The sequence below is a fragment of the Zonotrichia albicollis genome, chromosome 1, assembly GCF_047830755.1.
Source record: "Zonotrichia albicollis isolate bZonAlb1 chromosome 1, bZonAlb1.hap1, whole genome shotgun sequence".
NCBI lineage: Eukaryota > Metazoa > Chordata > Aves > Passeriformes > Passerellidae > Zonotrichia > Zonotrichia albicollis.
The window spans coordinates 135,055,494-135,079,632 of record NC_133819.1 but is presented as its reverse complement, the minus strand read 5'-3'; the positions used below and the strand labels follow the sequence as shown (position 1 = coordinate 135,079,632).

Below are 24,139 nucleotides of genomic sequence, written 5' to 3'. Positions count from 1 at the left end.
GTCTACTCTGTACAACTTAAAAGAATGATAAAAAAGGGGCAATTTTACTATATAAATAATTTAAAATATTTCTGGTGTCTGTTCAGACTTATGAATTGCCTTAAGAAGATCCAGTATCTCTGTCAAAAGCACCAGAGCTAGACTTAAACAATAATTTTCTTCTGAGGTTGTAGTTTCATGTGAAAATTATATTAAGTAGATATAAGGTAGTTTGCACACGTAACTAGAGAGTGAAAGGCAACTTTGGCATGTCTCTCTGGACATGTTCTTCACTTCAAATTCTCAAAATCCAAAGACTGGTGCTTTTGTTACATTTCTTTTCTTTGTCCACTCCAAGACACCTCCCACTCACAAAACCAATTGCTTTGCCTCAGGCAGCCTTTGGGTTGGCAAAGCAAGAATAAGAATGTTTAATAAAGTGTGATAGCAGAGTTGCAAGCAGAGCAAGCCAGTGAAATGAATTCTTTATAGCATGTGAGATCATGGTTAAATACATAGGAAGGAACTTTGCATATGGAGAACAAATCTTGCACACTGGCCCTGAGCCTGTGGTATTTCTGTGTTTACACACAGGTAATGTAACAATAAATTTTGTTTTCCCTGTACATAGTTTGTCACAATTCAATTGAGCTCCACAGTGCAGCATCAGCTGGTATTTTGCAAATTGAAAAGGAAAAGTGAAGGTGAAGAAGAAAAACAGTGAGAGAATAATGCATGTGAGATCTAACTTTACAAGGGAAAAGAGTCATCAAGTTTTACTCAGCATCTGAAAATGAAAGAACATACTTGAATTTCCCCCTTATTTGTGTATAGATATATTTATCTTTCCACATGTTTCTGAGAAAATAAAACACTGCAAAATGAGCTGTAATGTAAGAAACTTGCTTTGCAAAATGGGGTCTTCTGTGGCTGTGTTGCAAAATCCTTGTGTGGTTTTGCTGCAAATCTGAAAAAAAAAAACCCAAACATTCACATTCTGTTATCAGTCTTTTCACTCTTTTTCCCCCCAGCTACCTCTACAGTTTACTGTATTTGCTGGTACATTTTCCCTCCAGTGTGACATATCTAAAAAACATCAGAATTAAATTTTTTTGAAAATGAAATTAATTTGTCCACTCTTAAAATATATTGTCTTAAATAACATGTTCCTTTAATTCCTTTGTTTGCTTCAGCCTCTATATATATTTTAGAGCTAATTTTTTGGGTGTTTCACGTAGGCATTAAAAAAAACCAACTCAGAGCCTTTCATTAATACATCCAAATACACACCCTTTCTAGAATAGAAATCATTACAATGTTCAATATCACCTCAAAACTGATAGTTTTCCATGAGGAAAGGAAAACTCAGTGTCTGTATATATATGTGCAAAGCTCGAATAGTGCTTGTTTCACTTAGGTCAAAATTTACATTGATTAGAAAAAAGTCCACTGATTGTTCATAATATTCTTACATAGTTTCTATTAAGAATATTTACACAAAACTAGCAATGGAACTAAAAACACAAGAGGCAAACAGCTCAATTAATATATCATTGCTGATTTTTAAAATATTTTATAGAATGAAAAAGATTAAAATTTTTTTTTAATTATATAATGACAAAGATTGCTTCATACTCTGCAATATCAAGCTAAATTCTGCTGCATAATTTCCAAATTACATTTTTGATTAAAATATTTGTAAACACTTCTTTTGAACCAGATGCCAATGCTGTTGGAAGCTTGAGCTTTATGCATTTAGATTCAGGATTTATAGTTTGATCTTGGATGAGTAGAGTAACTGACTGGGCAGAATACAATGTAAAATATACAGTTTAAAGAGATGTCTGTGGTATGTAATTACATTCCTGCTAAGAGCCACATGCTCTTTTTCTCTTGTGAAAGGGTCTCCTCATTTCACTGGTCATACCATGAATTGAGTGGTTTGAGGTTTTCAGAAAATGGTTATCCAGGAACCCACTAGTCAGTGGAAGCTCCTTAGTCTAATGCAGTCATTAATTTAATACTAATGCATCACTGCCAGAATTGTTTTGGTGTGCTTCAGACACTTTGGGGATAGTGCTGTTTGGGCTGCTGAGTTTGAATGAGCTACAGAGTATTGGTAGTTCCATTATTTTCCATTTATTGGCTGATGTAGACTGCATACAGAAGGGTATGACTTCAAAGAAACACCAAAGGATGTACTAGGCAGTTCATATAAAGATTTTGTTGCAAAATCTGAAAAACCTATGGCAGAGGTTTTCAAGATTCGGCCATATATATTTTTAAAATTAAATGGAAATGCCTTTTTTATTCAATTTGAAAGACAAAAATTCTTGAAGCCTGTGTATATTTCTTCACTAAAATTTTATTTATTCACTCAGCATTTTGTCTCACTTTGTCTCAGAAAATTAGATTTGATGCCATGAACACAGATAGCCAATGCTAACACTTTAATAGACAGCATTCATTTAAAAATAAATCCCATCTTTCTGACTTCAGCAAGTAGGAATCAAACAATTTCTTCCATTTTCTTGCCTCTTCACCTTAGATCTAGCTCAGTCTTTGGTGAGTTTGTGGGCTCAGTTTTCCAGATTGCCTCCTTTTGTCTTAATTAATCACAGCCTCTGTTTAGGCACAGAACCAAGTCCTGTGCCCTCTTGAAAATGCATTCTTGGAAAATTATGGGAACAGATCTAGGCCCAAGACACTCAAGACACAATCCACATATTTTCTGATTACAGTGGGGCAATATGTGGCTAAAAACTGTGGTTTAATTGCCATTCTTCAGATTTAAGAAATATTTAGATCATATTACTTAACAAGTTGACTTTAAAATATTTTCCTGGTTTCTGAGAAATGTTGGTGCCGGGTTATATTGTGCATACTTAATCGAAACTGCAAGGGCTACATTGGCTCTTTATGAGGAAATTTACTTTTCTGAAACCATATTTAGGTTGGGTTTATTTTTCCTTTCTAGATTACGAAAATATCTTCAGAGAGAAAAAAAATCAGGAAGTCATTTTAATTTACTCATTCTTCAATATGAGCATCACTTCTTTAATGAGTGACAGAGTCAGAACAGTAGAAATAAATTCTATCATCATATTGACTACCTTTCTGCGAAAACAGGGTTCTCTCCTGAGATAATTTTTCTAGTATTTTTCCCTGTCCAATATAAATTTATGAATTTAACCTCCAAACTGTCAAAACTTGTTAGCATTATACATGTATTTGAGAATAAATTCTCTGAAGCAGAAAATTATTAATCTTTATTTTGACAAAACTATAAGTGACACTTTTGATTTATTTTAGTGGTCTTCTTAGTCATTGCCAGAGAAAACATCTACTTTTTAATACTACTATTATTATTTCAAGCTTCACTTGCTTTATTTTATTATCCTTTATGTTGGGGTTTAAAAAAAAGTTATTTGTGATGATGTCTAAATCTACATCCTAATCTTACCTTCTGTTCTCTCCATGGTTTATATTTCCGTATGCACAACAGTTCCCAGAATTTAAATGCAGAACTCAAGGGACAGAGCCTATCTTGTTTTTTTTCCCTTACAGCTTTAGTAAGCATGTGTATTGTATCCATTTTTATGGCTTGCTGCTCTTTCAGGCAATATTGCTTTTCTTCATGAGGTCCAAAAAGAAGTTGTGATGAGATCTCATGATTTCTTTATCAGGATAGATGGTCTCTCTAACTTTCTTCACCCCTTCTGTTTCAGCAAACTTGTAATTTTTTCATTGCTTTCTGTTAATGTACTACCATACTGATTTATGCTTTATTTCCTGAACCCACAAATTTAGCACACAGCAAAAATTACAGTTCACTGTGTCATCTGTGCTGGTGCAAAGGGAACTGCATTCTCCTGAGCCTGTTACTTACAACATGGTATTAATCACCAAAGACCTCTGTTTCTCCTCAGCATTGGTCATTCTGTTCCTGTTCTGTATTTCTGTTCTGCATCTTCCTTATAATTCAGTGCTGATATTTCCTTTGTTCATCACAGATCCAACCACATTTTTCTAACCTGTTTTACAGCTGATTGCAGCACATGTTAACTGCTGAAAAACTCAGCTCCATAGCTCTGGCCTGGTGTTCTCTTTCCCTCTGAACTCTGCAGTGAGTAGAAAAGGAGCAAACAGGGCTAAGCAGATAACTTCAGTTGTTTAAATAGCCAGTAACACATGTATGCAAGCTTGGCATCTATGGAGTGTGAATCTAAAATACAGGCCAAAAACTTGTCCAATGACTCAGCTCCTGCAGTATTGATTCAGCTCTCACTCATTATTTGTCTGAAGTTGTGAGAAGATGCCATGGCCTGTGATCTAGAATATATTTTTTGATCTGTGATTGTTATTTGCTGTTCACTGTAGATTTATGCCTATGTGTTTGAGAATATCAGATCAGTTCAGTTGGAGGCATTACTTCTCTCCTTGCTGAGCATTGTGGTACTTGTTCTTGTTAAAGAACTGAATGAGAAATTTCACAGAAATATTAAAGTTGTCCTTCCCATCGATCTGCTTTTGGTAAGTACAAAATTATATATCACGATTTTTCTTACAAAGCTTTCAGTGGCTCAGTTTGCTGAAGTTTACTGCTACTACTGTCTATAGTTACCCACACCCACACCTGCCACTTATTAAACAGACAGCTGATTTTCAGGGCTGTAAGTTCATTGTAAAAACAGGAAACAGTGTGGCTTAATAATTAAGAAAGAAACTACATAAGCTCCCAATTTGTATAATATTTTTCATATGTTTACTACTTTTTACATAATTACAAGAACATAAAGCCTAGAATGTTAAAGTATAATAAGTTTCAAATAGAAAATAAAAAGTAACTGGCATATTGTAACTCCAAGCAAGTCTTCTGCTGGGTAGCTGTGCCTTAGATGTTGCTTGTGATTTATCTACAACAAAGTTAAATAGCTATGCTATTGCTTTCTGTCATTTTACTAACATGTTTTCTTTTAACAGTTTTTAGTTTTCTTTTAACTAAATTAAAATTAGCAGTTGCATTATAAACCCCTGCTTTAAGGATTAAGCTGTAGTCAAATGATTAGCACAAGATCACCACTAGAAAGTTTCTGTTTTTCTCTAAACATCTAATAGAAAATGCAAAGTATGAAGGACAGATCATTTTCAGAGTGCATTACTGCAATTACTCTTTTGTTGCTGGAAAAAATATTTACAAGGGCAAAATGCTGGAAAAGGTAGGGTGGTCCTGGTCTCAGTGTTACCTTTTTAAAAATATTGGATAAAACGTACCAGCAAACTAAGGATTGCAGCCTGGAACCCTGCTCTATTGGGATTTGTGTTCATCTCATTTGAAATACAGGAAATTAGTTTGAACCTCCTCAGGGTCAAACTTTATACTCCTCTGCAAGATTTGTACCTGACAGAACATAACAACAAGAGGCAGACACATCTGCTGTGCTCTGTGCTGAAGTCAACACAGCCAGTGTGGATTAGATGTGCTCAGAGAACATGAGCTGGGTCAGATTGCTCAGGAGCACCTGAATCATGAACTGCTTTAAGCTGTTTACATGAATGGCAGTGCTCTGGGGCAGTGCTGAACAGAGGGACTTTGGACACTGATTGCCAAGGTTCCTGGGGCTTTACACAGAGCCATACAAATCTCTTTCATTAACACAGAATGTACAAACTGCACTACAGTCTCACGTCTTTATTGTGTCCAAATCTTAGTTTCTTTTGACTCTCTTACACATTTGTTAAAAAAACCAAAAACAACATGATAATACTTTCCTGTTTTACTGGATTGATCTAAGGATAAATGTATGAACAGTGCCATATGCTTAGGTATGGCAATAATAGATACCATGTCAGGAGCACAGAAATGTAACATCTTTTTCTGTTTGAATCAATAGATAATTGCTACATCCATTGCTTGCTACTATGCTGATATGGAATACGTCTACGGGATAGAAGTTGTGGGAAATATTCCTAAAGGGTAATGTGGGTTTATTACCTTCTGGCTTTTAAACACTTCTCTTTCTGAGAACAGTCTCTGAAAAGGTCAAAGGAGTTTCTGAAATAAGAAATGGTAAAAATCTATTTTGTTTTTTTCCTGTCTCCTCAAACACTCTCTTACAACTCAATCCCATGTTAACAAGTTACACATGCATAGATATCATAAAAAAATGCATCCTTATATGTTTTCATAGCTTTTTATTGCTGTGTGGAATAAAAAGTAGGTACTAAGTACTTGATGATGTATGACAGGAAGGCAGGACGCTCTTTACAAGATTATTGCAACCTGCTTTTTGAGGGCTGGGTTGGGCTATTGTCGCAGAACATTCTCCACCCATACAGTAATTTTAGAAAATGCAGTTTCTGAGAAAATGTGAAAGATTTAATTATGCTGAATCTAGAAAAGAACATTTTTACTGTAGTTAATGATACACTTTCCTCCATGACCTTGAAAAGAAGGCAAAAAATTTCAATATAATTTTCTAGAAAGAGAAATTAAATTAAATGTCAGAAAATGTTCACACTCTACAGGTTGGTATGGAAGAGCACAGCTGTTGTGTACTCCCCTGCTTGGATATAGGAGGGTTTCCCTAAATTTCACAAAACACAAGGCCAAGACAGCATGAGTGCATGTGTGGCAGCTTGCACTGAAAGAGATGAAATAAGGGACATTTCTGAGAAAGAATACAGTTTTTAAGTATTTAGAGCATGCTATGAATCTGAGACTAAAACACGGCTAAGTGTGCCCCTTCTATGTGTAATGAACAGGTCAACTGTATTTGTGCAAATTTAATCAGGAATTTATTTTCTGTCAAACCTCATACAAGTAGTGTTGAAAACCAGAAGCAAAGCCTGGATAATTCCTTCATATTTTTAGGCATTTATCCAAAATACCTAACTGCCTTGTCAGTGGAGAGCATCAGAAACTTTAAGAGCACAATTTGCTTTTCAGATGGTGTGATTTGTGCTCTGGAAAGACCAAAGTCTTTTTGAAGAGTTCAGAGACAATCTGTGGTGATTTGGTTCATAACTTGAGTAGTTTTATTGCAATTCCCATTAGATGGAATAAGTGTCTGTACTGTCAGTAACCGACAGGAATACAAAATTTTTTAAAGATTTAAATTTAACTTTACAGGAAAGTCAACTGTATTAAAAAAGGAGAAAACATACAGTAGTCTCTTCTCTGAACATTACAAAATTAGTGAATGGTTGCTAATTTTATTTGTCAGTTGTGGAGTTATTTTATCAACATCTCTTTATAATTTCTCAAATGGAAGTTTTCAAATTGAATACTCCATCTGAAACTGTTTCATCTTCTACAAATTCTCTTCTGCTGTTCCCAACAGAGAGATCTTAAAATATTGCAAAATGTCACCTTACAAGTTTACAAGTAATACAAAAATTAGCTGTTCCTGCAGAGATTGTTTCTATGGTATTCACATAAATTGCAGGTATATAGAGACTACATATCAAGTTTTTCAAAAATTACTGTCTTTATTTTTTATAGGTTGCCATCACCAAAAGCACCATCCATGAGTGTCCTGCCTGAAGTAGTCACTGAAGCTTTTGGAGTGGCACTGGTTGGTTATGTAGCCTCCCTAGCTCTTGCTCAGGGCTCTGCTAAAAAGTTTAAATACTCTGTGGATGACAACCAGGTAAAGCTCTTTCTTCTTAGTGTCACTGAGCCCTGAAATCATCATTTGGGAAAAGTATTATAGATGAATACTCATAGGAAAAGTTCCATATAGCATCCTGACGCCTTCTAGTGTCACCCAAGTTTTGTTTAAATTATCTCTGCAGAATGCTCTCATTAGTTGAACTGCTCCTTTTGGGGAAGCTCATCCTTCAGGATAAACTTGTAATGCTACATTCAGTGCAGCATTTGGGTATCAATGCATTTTTCACTGCTCTAGGATGAGACAGCTTCTCCTCTGGCAGCTGAGCTCTTATAGACAAGCTGTGATGTTAAATCAGCCACCATTAATGAAACAAAGCAATTCTGAAACAAAACCAGATAGTTTATAATAAGAAATTATTTACTTATGCAAAGTAGAAGTCTCACCTGAAATAAAGGTTTATTTGTATCTAAGAAGCTGGGTGAGTTCAGAGAGTGCTGCCAGATTTACAGCCAAAGGAGATTTTTGTTCTGAGTTCCATTTTGCAGAGAACATGCTTAAATAAAAGTGGGCAGTCTCTACCCTACTACAGTGCTTGTCATGGTGGGTGGGTAACTCCAAGCCTGCTGCAAATCCATGGAGATGCTAATTCAAGCACTGTGGGAAGAAAGGCTCAATTTCAAATAACTGGCACTAGTACTGTGAGATGAAAATGTTGCCCCCACCTTTATGTTAAGTGGTTTGGGATAAATGGCATAGGGTTGAACGAAGAGCAGTTGTTTTGCAGCTGGAGGTCTATTTGAACACTCTATCTAGACAGGTTGGTCTTGCTGCATCAGGTCCTGCCTTTTACAGCTTGTATGCGATTGAAAAACACAGTGGGAACATTCTTGGCTGTTTAGGTCTCTAAAATATTTCTCAGTTTGAATACATTGGGCCATGAATTTCCATTGATGCTTCAGAGCCTTCTATGGAGCAAAGGGAGAATGCTTTGAGCTTAGTGCAGATCAGATTCCAGGGAGACACAATGCTTTGTTTCAAGGCACTCCATGGAAGTGTTTCAAGGCACTCCATGCATCTGTGTTTCAAGGCACTCCATGCATCTGTGTCCTTCTGCACCTTTGGAAGTCTTATAGCTTACACAGGTTCATTACTGAAGTCTTGGAAACTCTGTGTATGTCCACATCAAATAATGGATCACAAGAGCAAAACCTCCATGAGAGGAGAGCAGTGAGGTGGCTGTGCTGCCTTTAAGGACAGACATAGTGCTGGGCATGCGGCCTGTGGGGGTGTGAGGCTGCAGGGTGAGCTTTAAGGGGGTGATATTCTGTGCTGTGAACACAAACTCAGGAGCTGCTGTTCTCCTGGCTGGATACAGCACCATTTTCCTACACATTTTCCTCAGCACTTGCTTCTTAAAGTCTGTGATGCTGGGTGGCCATGGTGGAACACTTCCTTAGAAAACACTGCTCTTAGGCTGCACATACACAGTGGGTTCTCCACCTTTTCTTCTATGAATCCTTTGACATGTCTGCATTTTGGCAGTGAACAAACATCAAATACATTTGTGATGAAGGACAGCGTGCATAAAGTATGGCTACCACACCACTACACTTTCACTAAAACATGCTCTAAAGGAAGAGAAATCAGTGGCTTTTTCCAGTGAGCCATGCACCAGAAATGATCTGGACAATTTACAGACACCAGGACTTGGGGCTCTGTTTAAAAGCAGACATGGATCAAGACGTAAATATTTTGGTTGAACTTAATCTTCAAAGCTTAACAATAGCATTTATTCTGGGAACAAAATGTCCCTCCTGCTTTTCATGAATCTGGTTCAACAGCTCTATCATTCAAATTAGTTCTGAGCTGGGAGAAGGTCTATTCTGTTGGGAAGCCCTTTGTCATGTACCTGTGGGATTTTTTCCCTCAAAAATGTGTCCATCTTTTATTATTACTAATATTTACATAGGGGACTCCTTTGATGGCAAGAGGCATTGAAATGACAGCACAATAGGAAAAAACATCTTCTATTTAACAACTTTGCAGGAATTTTTGGCTCATGGCCTCAGCAACGTGATTCCCTCATTTTTCTTTTGCATACCAAGTGCTGCAGCGATGGGACGGACGGCACTTTTATACAGCACGGGCGCCAAAACACAGGTAATGAGTTTTAAAAACACAAGCTGTAAAAAACACAGGCTTAGAGTGAAGTATGTCAGAGAATTAAAGCTATGATTCTGCTCACTGCAATTTGTACTGATTTATCCATTCTATTTCCCTAGCCTCCCTTTTCCTCTTTCCTGGGTATGCCTCTGCCCTGTTGTTTTTAACAATCTGCATGAAATTGCATCTGATCAGTGATGTCTTTCCAGGAAAAACAATGGTTCCATTTATTAATTTTTACCTGTTTCATTCAATATGACATATAAGGTCTGTGGCAGCAAGGAAGTTAGGAGTTGTGTTTTCAGACTGCAGGAAACTGCATAAAAACCCTTTCAGTTTATGTGAATTTGTCAGTGTTGTAACAAAAGTGCCCTCTAATGGTGTTTAATGGATTTAATGCTACAGTCTAAACCAAAGTTTAGGAAAAAAAAATCGCATTTCATTTATCTGATTTAATTTATCTTCTATCTGATTTCCAAAATAACATGAAAGTAACCTTTAAAGCTGTTTGTTAAAAAAATACAAGTAATCTCCCAGCTTCTGCCTTGTGACATGGTGTGCTTGTCCTGTCCCTCAGTGTACACTGAGCCCACAGAGATGACATTTAGATTTTTGAGGATGTTTGTTGCTATTTCCTACTGAGGAAACTAAACCCACAAAGTGTTATTACAGTAGCTCAGGAAAGAGGGGACTTTAATAGCTGAGATGATAACTGTGCCCCTGTCACCTGTCCAAAATGTGCTTGTGAACAAGAGAGGTGGCAAACCACCTGGGGCACCCCCATAGCATTGCCTTTTCCTCTTAACTCAGGGGCCCTTCAGGGGCAGCCTGCTGCATCAATGTCATGTCCTTTGCCATTCTCCCAGGTAACAAGTGACAGGACAAGAGGAAACACCAACACGCTGATCCAGGGAAGGTTTAGATTAGATATCAGGAAACTTTTCTTCACAGAAAGGGCTGTAAAGCATTGGAACAGACTGCCCAGAGTAATGGCAGACTCACCATCCTGGGAAGTTTTCAAACATTGTGTGAATGTGGCACTTGAGGCCATGGTTTAATGGTGAACATGATGATGGTGCTGGGTTGATGGTTGAACTGGATGACCTTAAAGGTCTCTTAACTTTAACAGTTCTATGATTCAATGATTCTAATTTCATTTTATAGCTGTTTCTCTTGCCTTGTCTTGTATAAATGACATCAGTTGCAAGGAAAAAGTTCATGAGGTACAAGACTAAATATAATCCATAGGTAGTTTCTCCTCAACCATGTCTTGCAATTATTTGTCATGCAGATGCCACAATATTAAGGAATCATACAGGACTTTACTCCAATAATCTACATGTTAAATAGTTGCTAATTAGCCTACAGAGTACTTTGAATTCACTTAATCATAATGAATAATCTAACAAATAATGATCTTGAAAAGTATTTATATGAAAATATTTTAGCTACCATTTGGCTATTAGTTATTTATTGTATTTTAGTTGAATTTTATGTCATACAATGAGCTGTCATCCTCACAGACATTCTCTTCTGTAATCTGTTAATGTACTGAATGTACAATTTACAGTTGTACTGCATCATGCTGTACTGGCTTTTCCATGGAAGATTTGAGGTAACCTGCAGACCTATAACCTTGAAGCATATGGGATACTTGAGCATCCTGGCTCTGGTACATGAAGGGAAAGACCCTGATAAAAGGTTATTCAACACATGAAATGAAAAAAGAAACCACTGTAATTCAATTTCAAGACAGCAAACACACAATAAAAATCTGCTTGGTTTACCCATTGGTTTCACAGTATAGCAGTGCCTGTGTCTAAAAGTTAAGAGTGTGGTTATGAGAGTACTATGAGAGTATTTTATTATGCATAACAATCTCTCCCCTGCCTTCCTGGAAAGCAACACATCAACTTAATGCTCTCCTTTGTGGCTGTCCAGACACAATGAGGAGATGACAAGATCATCACTTATAAATATTGGTCAGGTCATAGGCAAAAAGAGGCCTTTCCTTAACTTAGAGGGAAGTCAGTTTGGCAGAGCACATGGAAGAAATGCAAAGAGCCTTTCAGGGGCACGGAGGAGTCTTTTTATCTCAAATTGGCTATACTCTCCAATAGCCAATCCAGGGCTATACCTGGATTGCAGTTTTGTCATTTGATCCTCAGTGATATATTTTCCTGGGAGAAAAGTGAAAAACTCTGTCATGGACTAGAAGCGTCCTTCAAATAGAATCAACACTTTTTTTCTTGGTCTTCATGAAGGCAGAAAGAGGGAAAAGTTCCTTGTGACTTTACCAGCAGATTTTCTGTCCCTTTTTATGTAAACACTCTGTCTATCCTTCTTGATGGTATTTTTAAGTACACCATGACTTTAATTTTCTAGTGTTTTAACAACTTGTCTGATTTTGTTTTTAACAACTTGTCTCTTAAAATGAAACCTAATTATTTTAGTAAAGAAACATATTATCAATATAAAAATAAAGTGAGCATCTGTCTACTTATCGTCAAAAACCTTCTGTGAATCTGAACTGTATATTTATAAGAGCAGAAGTACTCAGTGAGCACTCACAGCAGAATGGGACAGTGCAATTTTACTGTCATTTTCCATCAGATTAATATCATATATACTGTGAAGAAATATGTAATTATTAGACCATATATTTTTCTGAATTTATATTACTTGCATTAGTTATAATCTTTAATGTACTTTTTAAATGGTACCTACATTTTCTTAAGTAAATACACTGATATTAAAATGAAATTGTTAGTGGTTTCTGGTTTAAAAATAGTTTTCTTTTAGTGTTAATCCCAACAAAAGAAGTCAGAAGTCTTCTCTTGTGGAAAAATGATAGCATACATAATTCTTGCTTAGTGCTATGACAGATCTGTTATTTAGTACAGCATAGGGTGCATGGCTATAAATATGCTGCAGAATGACAGTGGGTGCTGAGAAACTTCTGGGATGAGACATTGCACACACATGTTCCACTTAATACCCAAATGTGAAGTGATGCTCTGATCTGTGTCAGGGTGCTGGCAGCAGGGTCAAGCACAGATGTTGAGATCTCTCACTATCTCATCACTGTAGCTGATTAAAGGTAATAATCAGAGATTAAAATTGAAATTATATGCATCTGCAATCCACAGATACATTAATAGCTAACACCTTCAACATCTGATTCTTGACATTGTCTACAATATTTTAAAATTAGTCCTTTTCACAATTTCTTTGTTGTTTTTGTTGCTAGGCTGAATGATCTGCAACTTTTGTTTATTGTTTTAGGTGGCTTGCCTTATCTCTTGTGTATTAATTCTTGTGGTGATCTACACAATTGGACCTCTGCTGTACTGGCTTCCTATGGTATGCTACTTAACTTTTTTAAAGATTAAGATGTCAAACATTTTCTAAGGACATTTTCTTCCAGGGAAAGACCGTGCAACCTTTAAAACAGCTCTATTTAATTTCAGTGGCCGAAAGAATAGTAAGGGTATGGTAAATCTTGAAACCATAAAGTACAGAGGTGACAGCATAAGACATATAGATTTTAGACATACAAGTTACATATATAGGCTATCACATCAGAGTATAGAAGTGAATTCCTCTTCTACTTTCTTTTGACATGTAGTTTACAAAAAATATACATCCAGGTCGCTGCAGATTTGTAAATTGACAAACTGTCATAGAAATTAATGAAGATTAATGATATTTTTCCTGATATGCACATGATACAAATTTTGCTTTTCAGATAGATATGATGCAAATTATTTTAAATAGTGATATAAGCTTATGACAAAAAGATTATAAAGTATTCTTATATCTCTGTCATACATCTATGCTAAGACTCTTTAAAGTAGTGTGACATCTTTTCACATAAGCTATATCTAGCTTTTGGTATTACAAATTAATAGTTAATTTTAACTAGCGGCATGTCAAAGCTGCTAAATACAGCTCCAAAATTATCCACAATTCTGCCATGTATGTACATGAAGTTTTAACTCAACTATGTTTTAAACTTGCTTGGTGCTATTGTTTACATGGTGTCATGAAAGTTCTCACTTTTCAAACACTGATCCTTTTATAGCTTATTTTAACCATGCAAAGTAAGGACACTTGAAGATGGGTACACAGTATGTCCTGGGTTTTTTGGTATACTTCTTCCCTACTTTCATTTGTTTTCATATGGATTATAGGTAAATTTTGACCAGTTCCCTGTAGGTTTTTCTACCCATATTTTAAAAATACTTTTTGGTTTTTGCTTTCTTGATAGTTTATTTCTCTTCTAATATGCTTTTTCAGCCCCATCTCTGCACTGTAAGTCCATTGGTTTGTACTCCATTATTTTTGGCTCTAGATGATTTCTTCATCCATCTCCTCTTACTTCCTGAGTCAAAGAACAAAAACAATATTTTTTTTGCCTCAAAATTAATGGACCTTTGCCCTAGAGGCCTTCTCTAGGGATGGGAAGGAAGTGAGGAAAGGGAGTTACAATTCTTCACTGCATAGAAGTTGAGTGATTTGCTTTCGAGTCCTTCAGACTGTGGGAGAATGCATTTGGTCTGGTGAGGCATGGAAGAGTCTTGAGTAGTCCTGAGGTTTCTGTCATTTTTCTCTCAGTTAGGTAGCCTGTAGATTGCCTTCACAAAAAAAATGGGGATAGGGTGGTTGTTGCCGTTAGCAGCTGTCACAAGGACACCTGTGCTTATCCCTTTTTCTAAACACCTACCAGTTTTTTTATAATTTAATTATGATATTGACTGCTAAATTAAAGAAACAGCATTTGTTTTCACTAACAACTATGCAAATGGCTTTTGTGTTTATGTCTTTGCAGTGTGTGTTAGCAAGCATTATTGTTGTGGGCTTGAAGGGGATGTTAATGCAGTTCCGTGACTTAAAAAAATATTGGAATGTGGATAAAATAGACTGGGTAAGTAAAACTTAATGTAAGGAGGTTTTCCTGAGACCATTTGGCAAACATCTGTTAACTAAACTTTAACAGTTCTGTGGCCCTAGAAGAAATAAGTGCAAGATATTATTAGTAGTGCTTTTTGTGCACTATCAGCTCAGAATAACAGCATCTGTAATATCAGTTGTATTAAAAAATAACATTTTAACCAACGATAAGGAATCAAACCTGATGCTAGAGATATGTATGCAGACAGATCAAGACAATATGAGCAAATATGTGTCTAATTTTTATGTCTTTCTTATCTGTTTAAGATGCTTTTGTTATTGTAGTGTTATTGAAGAGATTTTGGTAGCATCCTATCCTCTGTGAATAGGGAATGACCACACAAGTCAAACAGAACTGGAAGCACTAGTGATGCAGGAAGATAAATAGTGAGGGGTGCTGCAGGTAAATTGCCTTAATTCTTTCAGATTTTGCAGAAATCTATCTACTGTTTGAACAGAGTGAAAGATTCTGCACTATGAGAGGAGGAATAAATCAGAAAAAGTAGATAGGTGAAGAGATAGAGTATGAAAATTTAGTTTGATGCAAAGTCTAAATAGTCTGAGAGAATTTGCAAGAACTCCATAGTAAAGATGAATCCTGGATGTAAGAAGACTCCTGGATTTCTCCTGTGGGAGATTTTGGGTGTAATGGCCCATTAGTGGAACAAAAATTTCTGCTGACGTCCTGCATGTTTGAGTTAACAATATTCAGAAAGGTATTTTGGCCATATAGTCCTTGTCTGTGGTGGGAAATGCAGGTAATTGGAGTTGATAGGACTTTTTTGAATCCACCAGTTACTTAGCATTCTATAGCAGTAATTGTTAAGTCTAGAAAGAATAAAACTTTTTTCTTGTTAGACTACTGCATTTTAGTATGGGGAACAGAGCTGAGTAAGCAACATCAAGTTTGTGAGACTTTTCACACTTGGTTGCAGAAAACTAGAGGTTCAGAAGACTTGTTTTTGGAGGTTTCTTTTGTATTATCCAGAAGAAAAGTTCTGTATTTCCTGAAATATTTTCTTCCTCAAGCAGTAAAATTCTGAAAATATTTTCTATCTCTTGTTTTATATTTGATCTTCAGCTTAACCCATATTGCCAATGACAGAAATTATGGATAATGTGGATCAAGAATTATTTTGGGAACAATAGACTTAAAAACATTTAAGTCATTAACATTTAAACATTGGTAGTTATGGGAGAGAGATATATCTTCTCCATCAGTTCATTGAGATAATAAGTAGTTACACTTTCCAGCAGGATATTTTGGAATCTCACTAAATTTGACGTGTCTTCACAGACAGACTAACCTGACTGATTTTTGCTTTTCTGGTTTTGGCAGAAAAGGTTGTGTGAGTAGTTAGTTATTACATCTCTGACATCTGTCATCATTTCTAAGAGAGGCTATAGAAAGGGGGAGTTTGCTGGGTTCATCTTTTTGACTAAACATACTTGAGCAATGATTTATCTTCAAGTAGTTTAACCATCAGTCCTCAGCTTGACAGGATAAATCATCTTGCCTTAAATAGCATAGTTTAAAGAAAGGCTATAAACATTGATCTTGCATTGCTGCCTGCTTTGAGGAGCCCCACCAAGGCCAGTGATTTGTGTAACTACACTGGTTATTTTGGCCTGAAAGGATTCACCCCAGTAACTGACAGAACGCTAGAAATGAATCATTCCATCACCCAGGTTATCCAAAGTGTTCTGAAGACAGAAACCCTAACAAAACATTTGGAAATAATTAGGAGTTGTCCTTTCTGGAACTGATTCTTTGAAGGGTGTGTATCATGTAGAATTGAAGTCAGGTTTGTTTTGGTTATAGGTCTGGCAAATGATTGTGCATGGAAGTGGAATATTATGGAGTTTGTTACCTTGTTCCTTTACACTTCTTTAAGCATCTCATTAGACACAAATGGGATGAATATATTTATTTGTTGATTAGCTCTCTATAAACACAATCCTTTTAAATGTAGAAGGTATGATATTGTTCAGGGGTTGGAGTTGAGGAAATCCATTGGTTCCTCAAATCACAGGATATTCTGTGTTTCTATGAAATCTCTTCTTTCAGCCATGGGTGTCTTTTTCTTTCAGATTTACATCCTCTCAAATCACATTTGATTACTTTTCAGCTACTACCCCACTTATTCCAGAGGTTTTTTCCTTGCCATTTGAACTTCAAATGTCTCCTGCTTCAGTTAAGGTCTTCTGTCAGTCCCTACACCTTGGCTTCAACAATCTCAGATTAATAACTGCATTATTCCACTATATATGTTATATTCATAACTGAGAGTGATTTGTCTTGATATTTTCTGCTTTTTCTGAGAAAAGCCAGGAAGCTAATCTGACCTTGTCTGTAAATACATCTCATTTCTCAGGTCCTCAGGTCAAAAGATTATTTCCTGTCCTTCCTGTAAGCCTAATTTCCTATGCAGGCAAATTTTACTAGCTTGCTGTTTTTATTCTCCAGCTTGATAGGGCTGGTGATACCTGTGATATTCTCCTAGTATTACTAAAAAGGCCAGTGAAGTTCTTGTTAACTTTTGATTTTAAGGCTCAGGATCACAGATAAGCTGCCTTTTAAGACAGGCAAAAATACTGCCTGGCAATGGACTGCTGAAGAAAAATGTTCTCTTTGCTGTTAACAGTTGGACTTGAAAGTAACCAGAGATGGGGGGAAAATATTTCAGAAGGTGATGTTCCAAGTGAAAAATTATAACAGAATAAGGATCATTTTCATGAGTTAATTATATACCAGGGATTTGAGAAGATCAGCAATGAAATACTCTGGCATTTAAAGAGAAAAAAAAATGTTTTAAAGTTACATATATGTCTTGACCAGAAAATGACCACAGCTGAGACAAAGCCAGGTTGGATGCCTGACTTTTAAAGTAGAACAAATGGCCAGAATTTATGGTAAAAATGACACATTCCCAACATGGTGTTGTGATGAGAGGCAGTTATGAATGCATGCAGCATGAATTATAATTGTATGCACATATATTAATATTAAAGGATGTAAGGAATGCTATTAATTCAGCAATTAAAGTAGATCCAAGAATGAGGGTCTCATTTTTGACAAGTATCCTCCAAGATCTTGCCATTGTGAAATTCTGGGACATGTATCCAATATCCTGTCAATCTATTTTGTCACAATATTTAGAGAAGAGGCCCTAGAAAGGGTCTTCCTTGAAATCTGGAGCTCATTAGTGCATTTTCTTGGGGTTTTTTAAAACTTCTTTTGATACTATCCTCAGGAGGAAAATGGCCTTTTAAATTTGTTCATCGCACATGAGTCCTGATTTGTGAGAGGGCTCTGAGAGCTCTCAGGGCTCTGCTATGCTTTACAAAGAGAGTGCTCTGCTCTGCTTTCCTCTGCAAAGTAGGAAACCATCTCTTCTATGAGAATTGTTTTACATCAATGATTCTATCTTATGGCATCCTAGGGAGATTTTCTGTTTTTCCTGCCTTAGTGAATATGCTAGTGTGAGTTACATTACTTGTGCTGTAGGTGGTATCAAAGAACTACAGCACCACTTTAGGATCATTTAGGTTGGGAAAGACCTTTAAAGACCATCTAATCCAACTGTTAATCCAACACTGCCAAGTCTACTCCTAAACCATGTCCCTGAGTGCATTAGGCAGTTCCTGCCCTATGGCTGTGGTGGGCTTCACTTGAATGCCAAGTTTTCATGAAGGGTATGCTGAAGATGAATGCACACGTTAGTCATTTGTCTGCAGAAGGATGTGGGACCATGGCCATGTCACTCAGTCCTTTGAGCCAGAGCCTCGTCCAGGACTCCAGCATCCTCTGCTGAGACAGTTTTGGAATGAGCAGGACTTTAATGGGATTCTTTTGGCTATATGCTGGAGGGCCTCTGTTAGAGCAGCTCATCCCAGCCTCACATTACAGACAGCACAGAAATGGTCAGCTGAGACATATTCATCTCTTCCTTCATTAAGCTACAGCATAACCAGGTAGGAGTTAGATGAACTGCATCCTAAATTTCATCCATTCTGATAACCAAATCCACTGATTATGGTAGGAGACTAGACAGCTGTGTTGCAGCTAGTTACATGCGAGGAACCCTACCCATTCAGGCAACAGCTGATCATCTCCTCAGTTTGCAATGAAACAAGGCAAGTGCATAATCTGCTTTTAAACTGGTACAGCAACACTTATTTTCACCGTACCTTAGCATTGCATTGTTTGGCTCTAGGTTCAGAAAGTATTCTGCAACTTGTTTATATGATTTTTTTCCTACCAAATGCAGATTTTAGACTGTCATCAATGGTGGATAATTAGACTCTATGAAATGGAAAGTCTAGAGGAGGCAGCTGCTATACACAGTCACTGTACCTCAGTGCTTCTGATACTTTCTGGTACATACAGGAGTTGACACAAACCTACTTCTTCTGCTTGTTTCTTTTCTCCCTCTTTGGAGTTTTCTTTAAATTAGTACAGTACTTTGAAGGTGGATTTTGTTTTGGTTTTTGATATTAGCATGTACCTATAACACATTGTTGCTAAGATCTGAAGATTTATTAGATTCTATCTGTCCTGGAGTATGCAATAAACATACTGAAGTAAGCTGCCAAGGATAACTTTGATATTTTTATCACTTCTATGTTGAACTTTGCAATAACCCATGAATTAAAAAAAAAAGTCTATCAAATGAACATAACTTCTTTCTACAAGTTTGATGCTACCCTAATTAAAGAAGAACTGCTTCCAGGCCAATATAAAGCACTGAAAGAGTGGTTGATTAATGAGAGTATGAGTTTTGGCTCAGCCTCTACAACAATGGCAGTCTCTGAATACAGTTAAGATGTAAAGTACTGGGCTGCTGGAGAGGCACTTAACTAACTATCTCAGTAGTCGGCAGTACTTAAACAATTGTGGCTTTGATTCTTCCTATGCAGGCTTTGTATTGTGTTTTTATGCTGTTTTCTTCTGAGACATAAGAAGTTTGTAGGTCTGCAGTAGTGATTTAGTCAGATGTGATGAGGTTCAGGTCTGCAGCTGAACTGGATTGCACTGGAGTGGATTCAGGTGCTGTCAAGGGTTCAGCCTTATTAATAAGATAGTCTAATTCTTGATCTCACTGATTTTCAGATTTTCAGTAGTTCTGTTAGACTTAGGTGAGCTTCTTTATAAATGTATGTTGGATTTATAAATCTTAGCATTACTTTCTTATTCATTAATCAGACCTCAATATCTGCTGTTCATAAAGGTGGTCTTTGCAAATATATGCACAACACTTCATATAAGATCTCATGTCAAAATACAGCTCGTGATTAAGGACAGTTTCAGAGGATGAGCCACCTCCTTACCTAGCAGCCCTCCTGTTGAAGAAACTGAAAAGTCTTTTGCAGTAGTTAGGAATCTTGAAGATGAGGGGGGAAAAGGTTTCTCAACAGTCACGTAACATTCTGTCCTCTGTGAAGCACAAGTTAGCATGGTATGAATTACACTTAATAATTCATAAAATAACAGTTCTGAAATCTGCTCAAGCAAAATCCCTGTGCTTGGGCTGAAAGTATTCTATTGTTTCTGGCTTTCGTGAGTTACAGAAAAGATAATCTTCAAAATTACTGTGCCATTGTAATGTGATCTGTTATTGTGCAAACATGAACAAGCAGCTCTGTAATTCTTAAAACAGGCACCTGTTGGGATCAGTATATCCAGAGAAATGAAATACTTTCCAGTATTTTTTAACACTTTTTATATAAAGATTAGATGGCAATCTTGGCTTAAGGCTCCCTCAAGGAAAGAAAGATGTGCTTTATTATACCAATTAGGTTGGTATAAGAAATTGAGTAATTCGTACTTTTCTTTTAATTGTAAAATCTGCATGTCTCTTGGCTGTACACATCATTGTAGTATGGAAAGAAAAGTGATCATTTCTGGTAAGAAAATAATTAAGGAAAAATTGAAATGTGAAAGTTTTGTAAAGTTTTTTAAAAATTCTTTTTAAAGTGACCTTAGTTTCAGATATGCTTCTGAGTATTTTTTAAATTTGCATTTAAAATTAATCCAAAGTTTTAGTAATCAAACATTGAAAGATGGGGAGGTAATATGAAATCTCACCATTTCCATTGGAAGGAATTAATTCCCCAGTAATTTTTATTTGTAATAGAGTTGTTTTAGTCAGCTGTACTCTGACAAATGCCACTTTTAATCAACCTTCTTGCCAATCATAATTCCCACTTGTATGATTAGTGGAAGAAAAGGTCTCTGTATGTGACCTCATTAGGGCACCTCTTTATGGGAAAGGAAAGGAGGATTTAAAATCTATGCAGCGAAGAAGGTGATGAGAATTTGCAATGTAAAAAATAAAACGCAGGTTTCTGAAACAACTGAGTTGATTCTGACTTAAGCTGTTAGCAGAAGTACAAATGCTATTTTGAGTAACCCTGGAAGGAACCTCTGTGAGCACTGGGAAGAGCTGTGCCATGCTGCATGTGGTTCCCCATGGGGAGGCATTACTTTAATTGCTAATTCAGTCTTCAGTATTTGCCAGTTCAAAGATTCAAATGTTCACATCTGAGAAACTAGCTTAGTTTTAAAAATCTTTATTTCGGATTCATAAAATGCACATTGCTATAAAATTTGAAACTAATCACTTCTTTTTGCCCCCCTCCTTAAAGAGCATCTGGGTTAGTACCTATGTGTTTACAATATGCTTTGCTGCTAACGTGGGACTGTTGTATGGCGTTATGTGCACTATAGCAATCGTGATTTTCCGCTTTCCCAGGTAAGAAACAATTTATTGAAATGTTCCACTAGCACCTCATTATGTATTCCTTCTGCATATTTCTTCACAGTCAGGATAGACATACGGTATACTAAATTTAACAACTAAACTTCAGGGTTTTAGTTGCAGAAAATTGCAAGATAAGACAATTTAAAAGTCACATCTGTCATTTACCGTAGACTAAGGAATCTCTAAAACATTTTATAAAATGGCATTGTTTTGTGATTTCTCTTATTATTACACATCTGTAGGATTCATTAAGTGAAGGTAGCATAAAATCAACTGGAAGATTACTAATATTTTTTTCCATTAGATATTTATTTGCTCCTTAAGAAAAAAGTATGTTTGGCAAGCTTTATAACTAAGAGCCTTTATAAATTCCTAGGTACTATGTTGCACAGGAATGGGTAGCTGACAATTGCACTGCTAATACAGATTAATGAAACATAACTGTACAACTATTCTAATGTCTAGCAAAATGTGTAAGTTTTGCGCACAACTTAGAAAAGTCAAGACAAATAAACTAGAGCCATCAGAAGTTTGGGGTTTTTTTGTTTGTTTGTTGTTTTTTTAAATTTTTTATTAATATATTATAGTTGCTACTTTGGATCATGAGTAAAGGGAAATATAGCTGAGGTTCATGATTGATTTGTGCTACAAAATTAATCCACAGCTCACCAGTCCTGGAAATGACTTGCTGCTTGCATGCAGTTGTTTGCATGAACATTGAATCCCAGTGAAATTAAGCACAATATAGACAGCTCGATTATGTGCTTGTTAAAGTTAATGGTGTTAGACATTTGTGCACAGCTTTATTCTCATAGAATAAGTTAAAGAACCAGCATGAAAATAGTTCAAAATTTCAAGGCAGTTAAAAATAATGGGAGATTGCTTCTGCTTGAATTAACTGATACATTTGTGATAACATTGTGCTACTCAGCAAACTAAAATTTTGGTAAATTCTGTAGTAAAGCAAAAGGCAAGATTTCATGCTGTTTTTGTCCCGAGCCTGGATGTTAAAGGCTCTCCAAAAGCAGAAAGTGATGGATATTTAACAGAAAGAGCCAGATGTGGAGGAGACCTCAGTCTGAACCTGCACTTATTAATGTAAATAAGACTCTTCTTGCTGATCTCTGTGTTCAGTAAAGCTGCACATGATTGTCCACACCATCTAAAGGCATTGAACAAAGCAGCAGCCCTAAAGCTGGCACAGCACAGATGGGGTTAACGAGATAATGTGTAGTAAGCCGTGCAATCATGAGCAGAAGTGTTAGCAGAAGCGAAGCAAGGAAAATACCATAGATTATTTATTGTAAAGTTTCTGTTCAGATGTCAGAGTGCTGGATGTGGTACATGTTATGTATCAGACTGTATTAAAAGCAGCAGCAGCTACAGCTTCATTTATGCCGAGATGAGAGAACAGCTGATGTTTGCAAGGCTCATTTATCTGGCCCCAATACCTGCAAATACTCCTGGTATATTGGTGCATCTGTCTCAGAGGATAGATAGTTCCAGTTAAATGTGTTCCTGTAAATGACATGTTGAATCAGAAGATTCTAACACTGAGCTCCTTTTCCAAGGCATTTTTCTCTTTTCTCTCTGTAGAGAGCATAGGAATACTGGTGCTTTCCAGTAAGTCCCCCATTTTGATAGCTAGAATGCAATGTTCTGCTTCATCATGTAAAGATGTGTCAATTTCAATGACAAATTAAATATCTTTATTTTGCATGACCCACAACTATTATACAAATTTATTTTCCCTTTCCTTAAAATATGATCTTTGCAGGTAAAAAATATTAATTAAACTTCTTTACTTTTGAACATATAGATTATATACGAGCTACCTTGACTTGAAAGTAGCTCTGGCCAGCAAACAAAAATTAAAATTAAGATATTCTTCACAAAAGAATTTCATTATTCATATTTTCAAAGTGATCTCAAAATTCTAAAATGAGCTTTTTACTGTTTAAGAGGATGATTATCAGAAAAGAAAAGGTCTGTAATAAAAAGAATACTCCCAGATTGCATTTTTGGACCTTTAAATTGCTATGCTGTAGCTTGGGGTGTGTGTCTTTTTGTTTCTGTTCAAGACTACTAATGATTAACTGTACAGATTTTTCTCTATGTATTGATCACAGAGCAAAGACACTGAATTTGAAAAATATGAAAGAAGTGGAATACAAATACAAAGTAGAAGATAATTGTGTAAGTTAATTTCTTTTTTAACTTTCTGTGTGTGTGTTTCACTAATTCAGATTTGTTTGCTTTCTCTAGTTAGTTACTAGATCATAATCAGGGAGTCAAGGGAATGCTTTTATGATATGACCACTTGAAATCTAAAGCCAGGATAATATAATAATATTATAGTTGGCCATCGCTGGAATATTTTCATGGTGGTTCTGCTTGTCTGCAAAGTGAAATTAGGCAAGTCCTCTTAGATTTATCTATCTTAGTTTATTTGTCATTTATAGTTATGAATTGCTCTTTCTCAGTGTTTCCTAATTCCTAAAGTTAAGTAAATATCTTGCCAGGAATGGCAAGGGCAATCTGAGCAGACAATAGCAGTCTCTGCATTATTATCAGTTTTCCTAAAAGCCCTTTGGTATTTTTATCATCCCCAATCTCTTTTCTGAAACCATTTCTCTCCCCAACCCCTCGTGACCAGATTGTCCC

At 36.2% G+C, this 24,139-nt stretch overlaps 1 protein-coding gene across 1 annotated transcript in view; it reads left to right on the top strand.

Moving 5' to 3' along the window:
• Positions 1–24,139, top strand: part of SLC26A7 (solute carrier family 26 member 7) — a 70,288-nt gene that overhangs the window by 27,272 nt on the left and 18,877 nt on the right. Inside the window, exons 5-12 of the mRNA XM_014265019.3 lie at positions 4,360–4,512; positions 5,874–5,956; positions 7,484–7,631; positions 9,642–9,755; positions 13,044–13,121; positions 14,590–14,685; positions 21,360–21,466; positions 23,605–23,671. Of these exons, the coding sequence (XP_014120494.2) occupies positions 4,360–4,512; positions 5,874–5,956; positions 7,484–7,631; positions 9,642–9,755; positions 13,044–13,121; positions 14,590–14,685; positions 21,360–21,466; positions 23,605–23,671 (846 nt within the window). The remainder of the gene's footprint in view (positions 1–4,359; positions 4,513–5,873; positions 5,957–7,483; positions 7,632–9,641; positions 9,756–13,043; positions 13,122–14,589; positions 14,686–21,359; positions 21,467–23,604; positions 23,672–24,139) is intronic.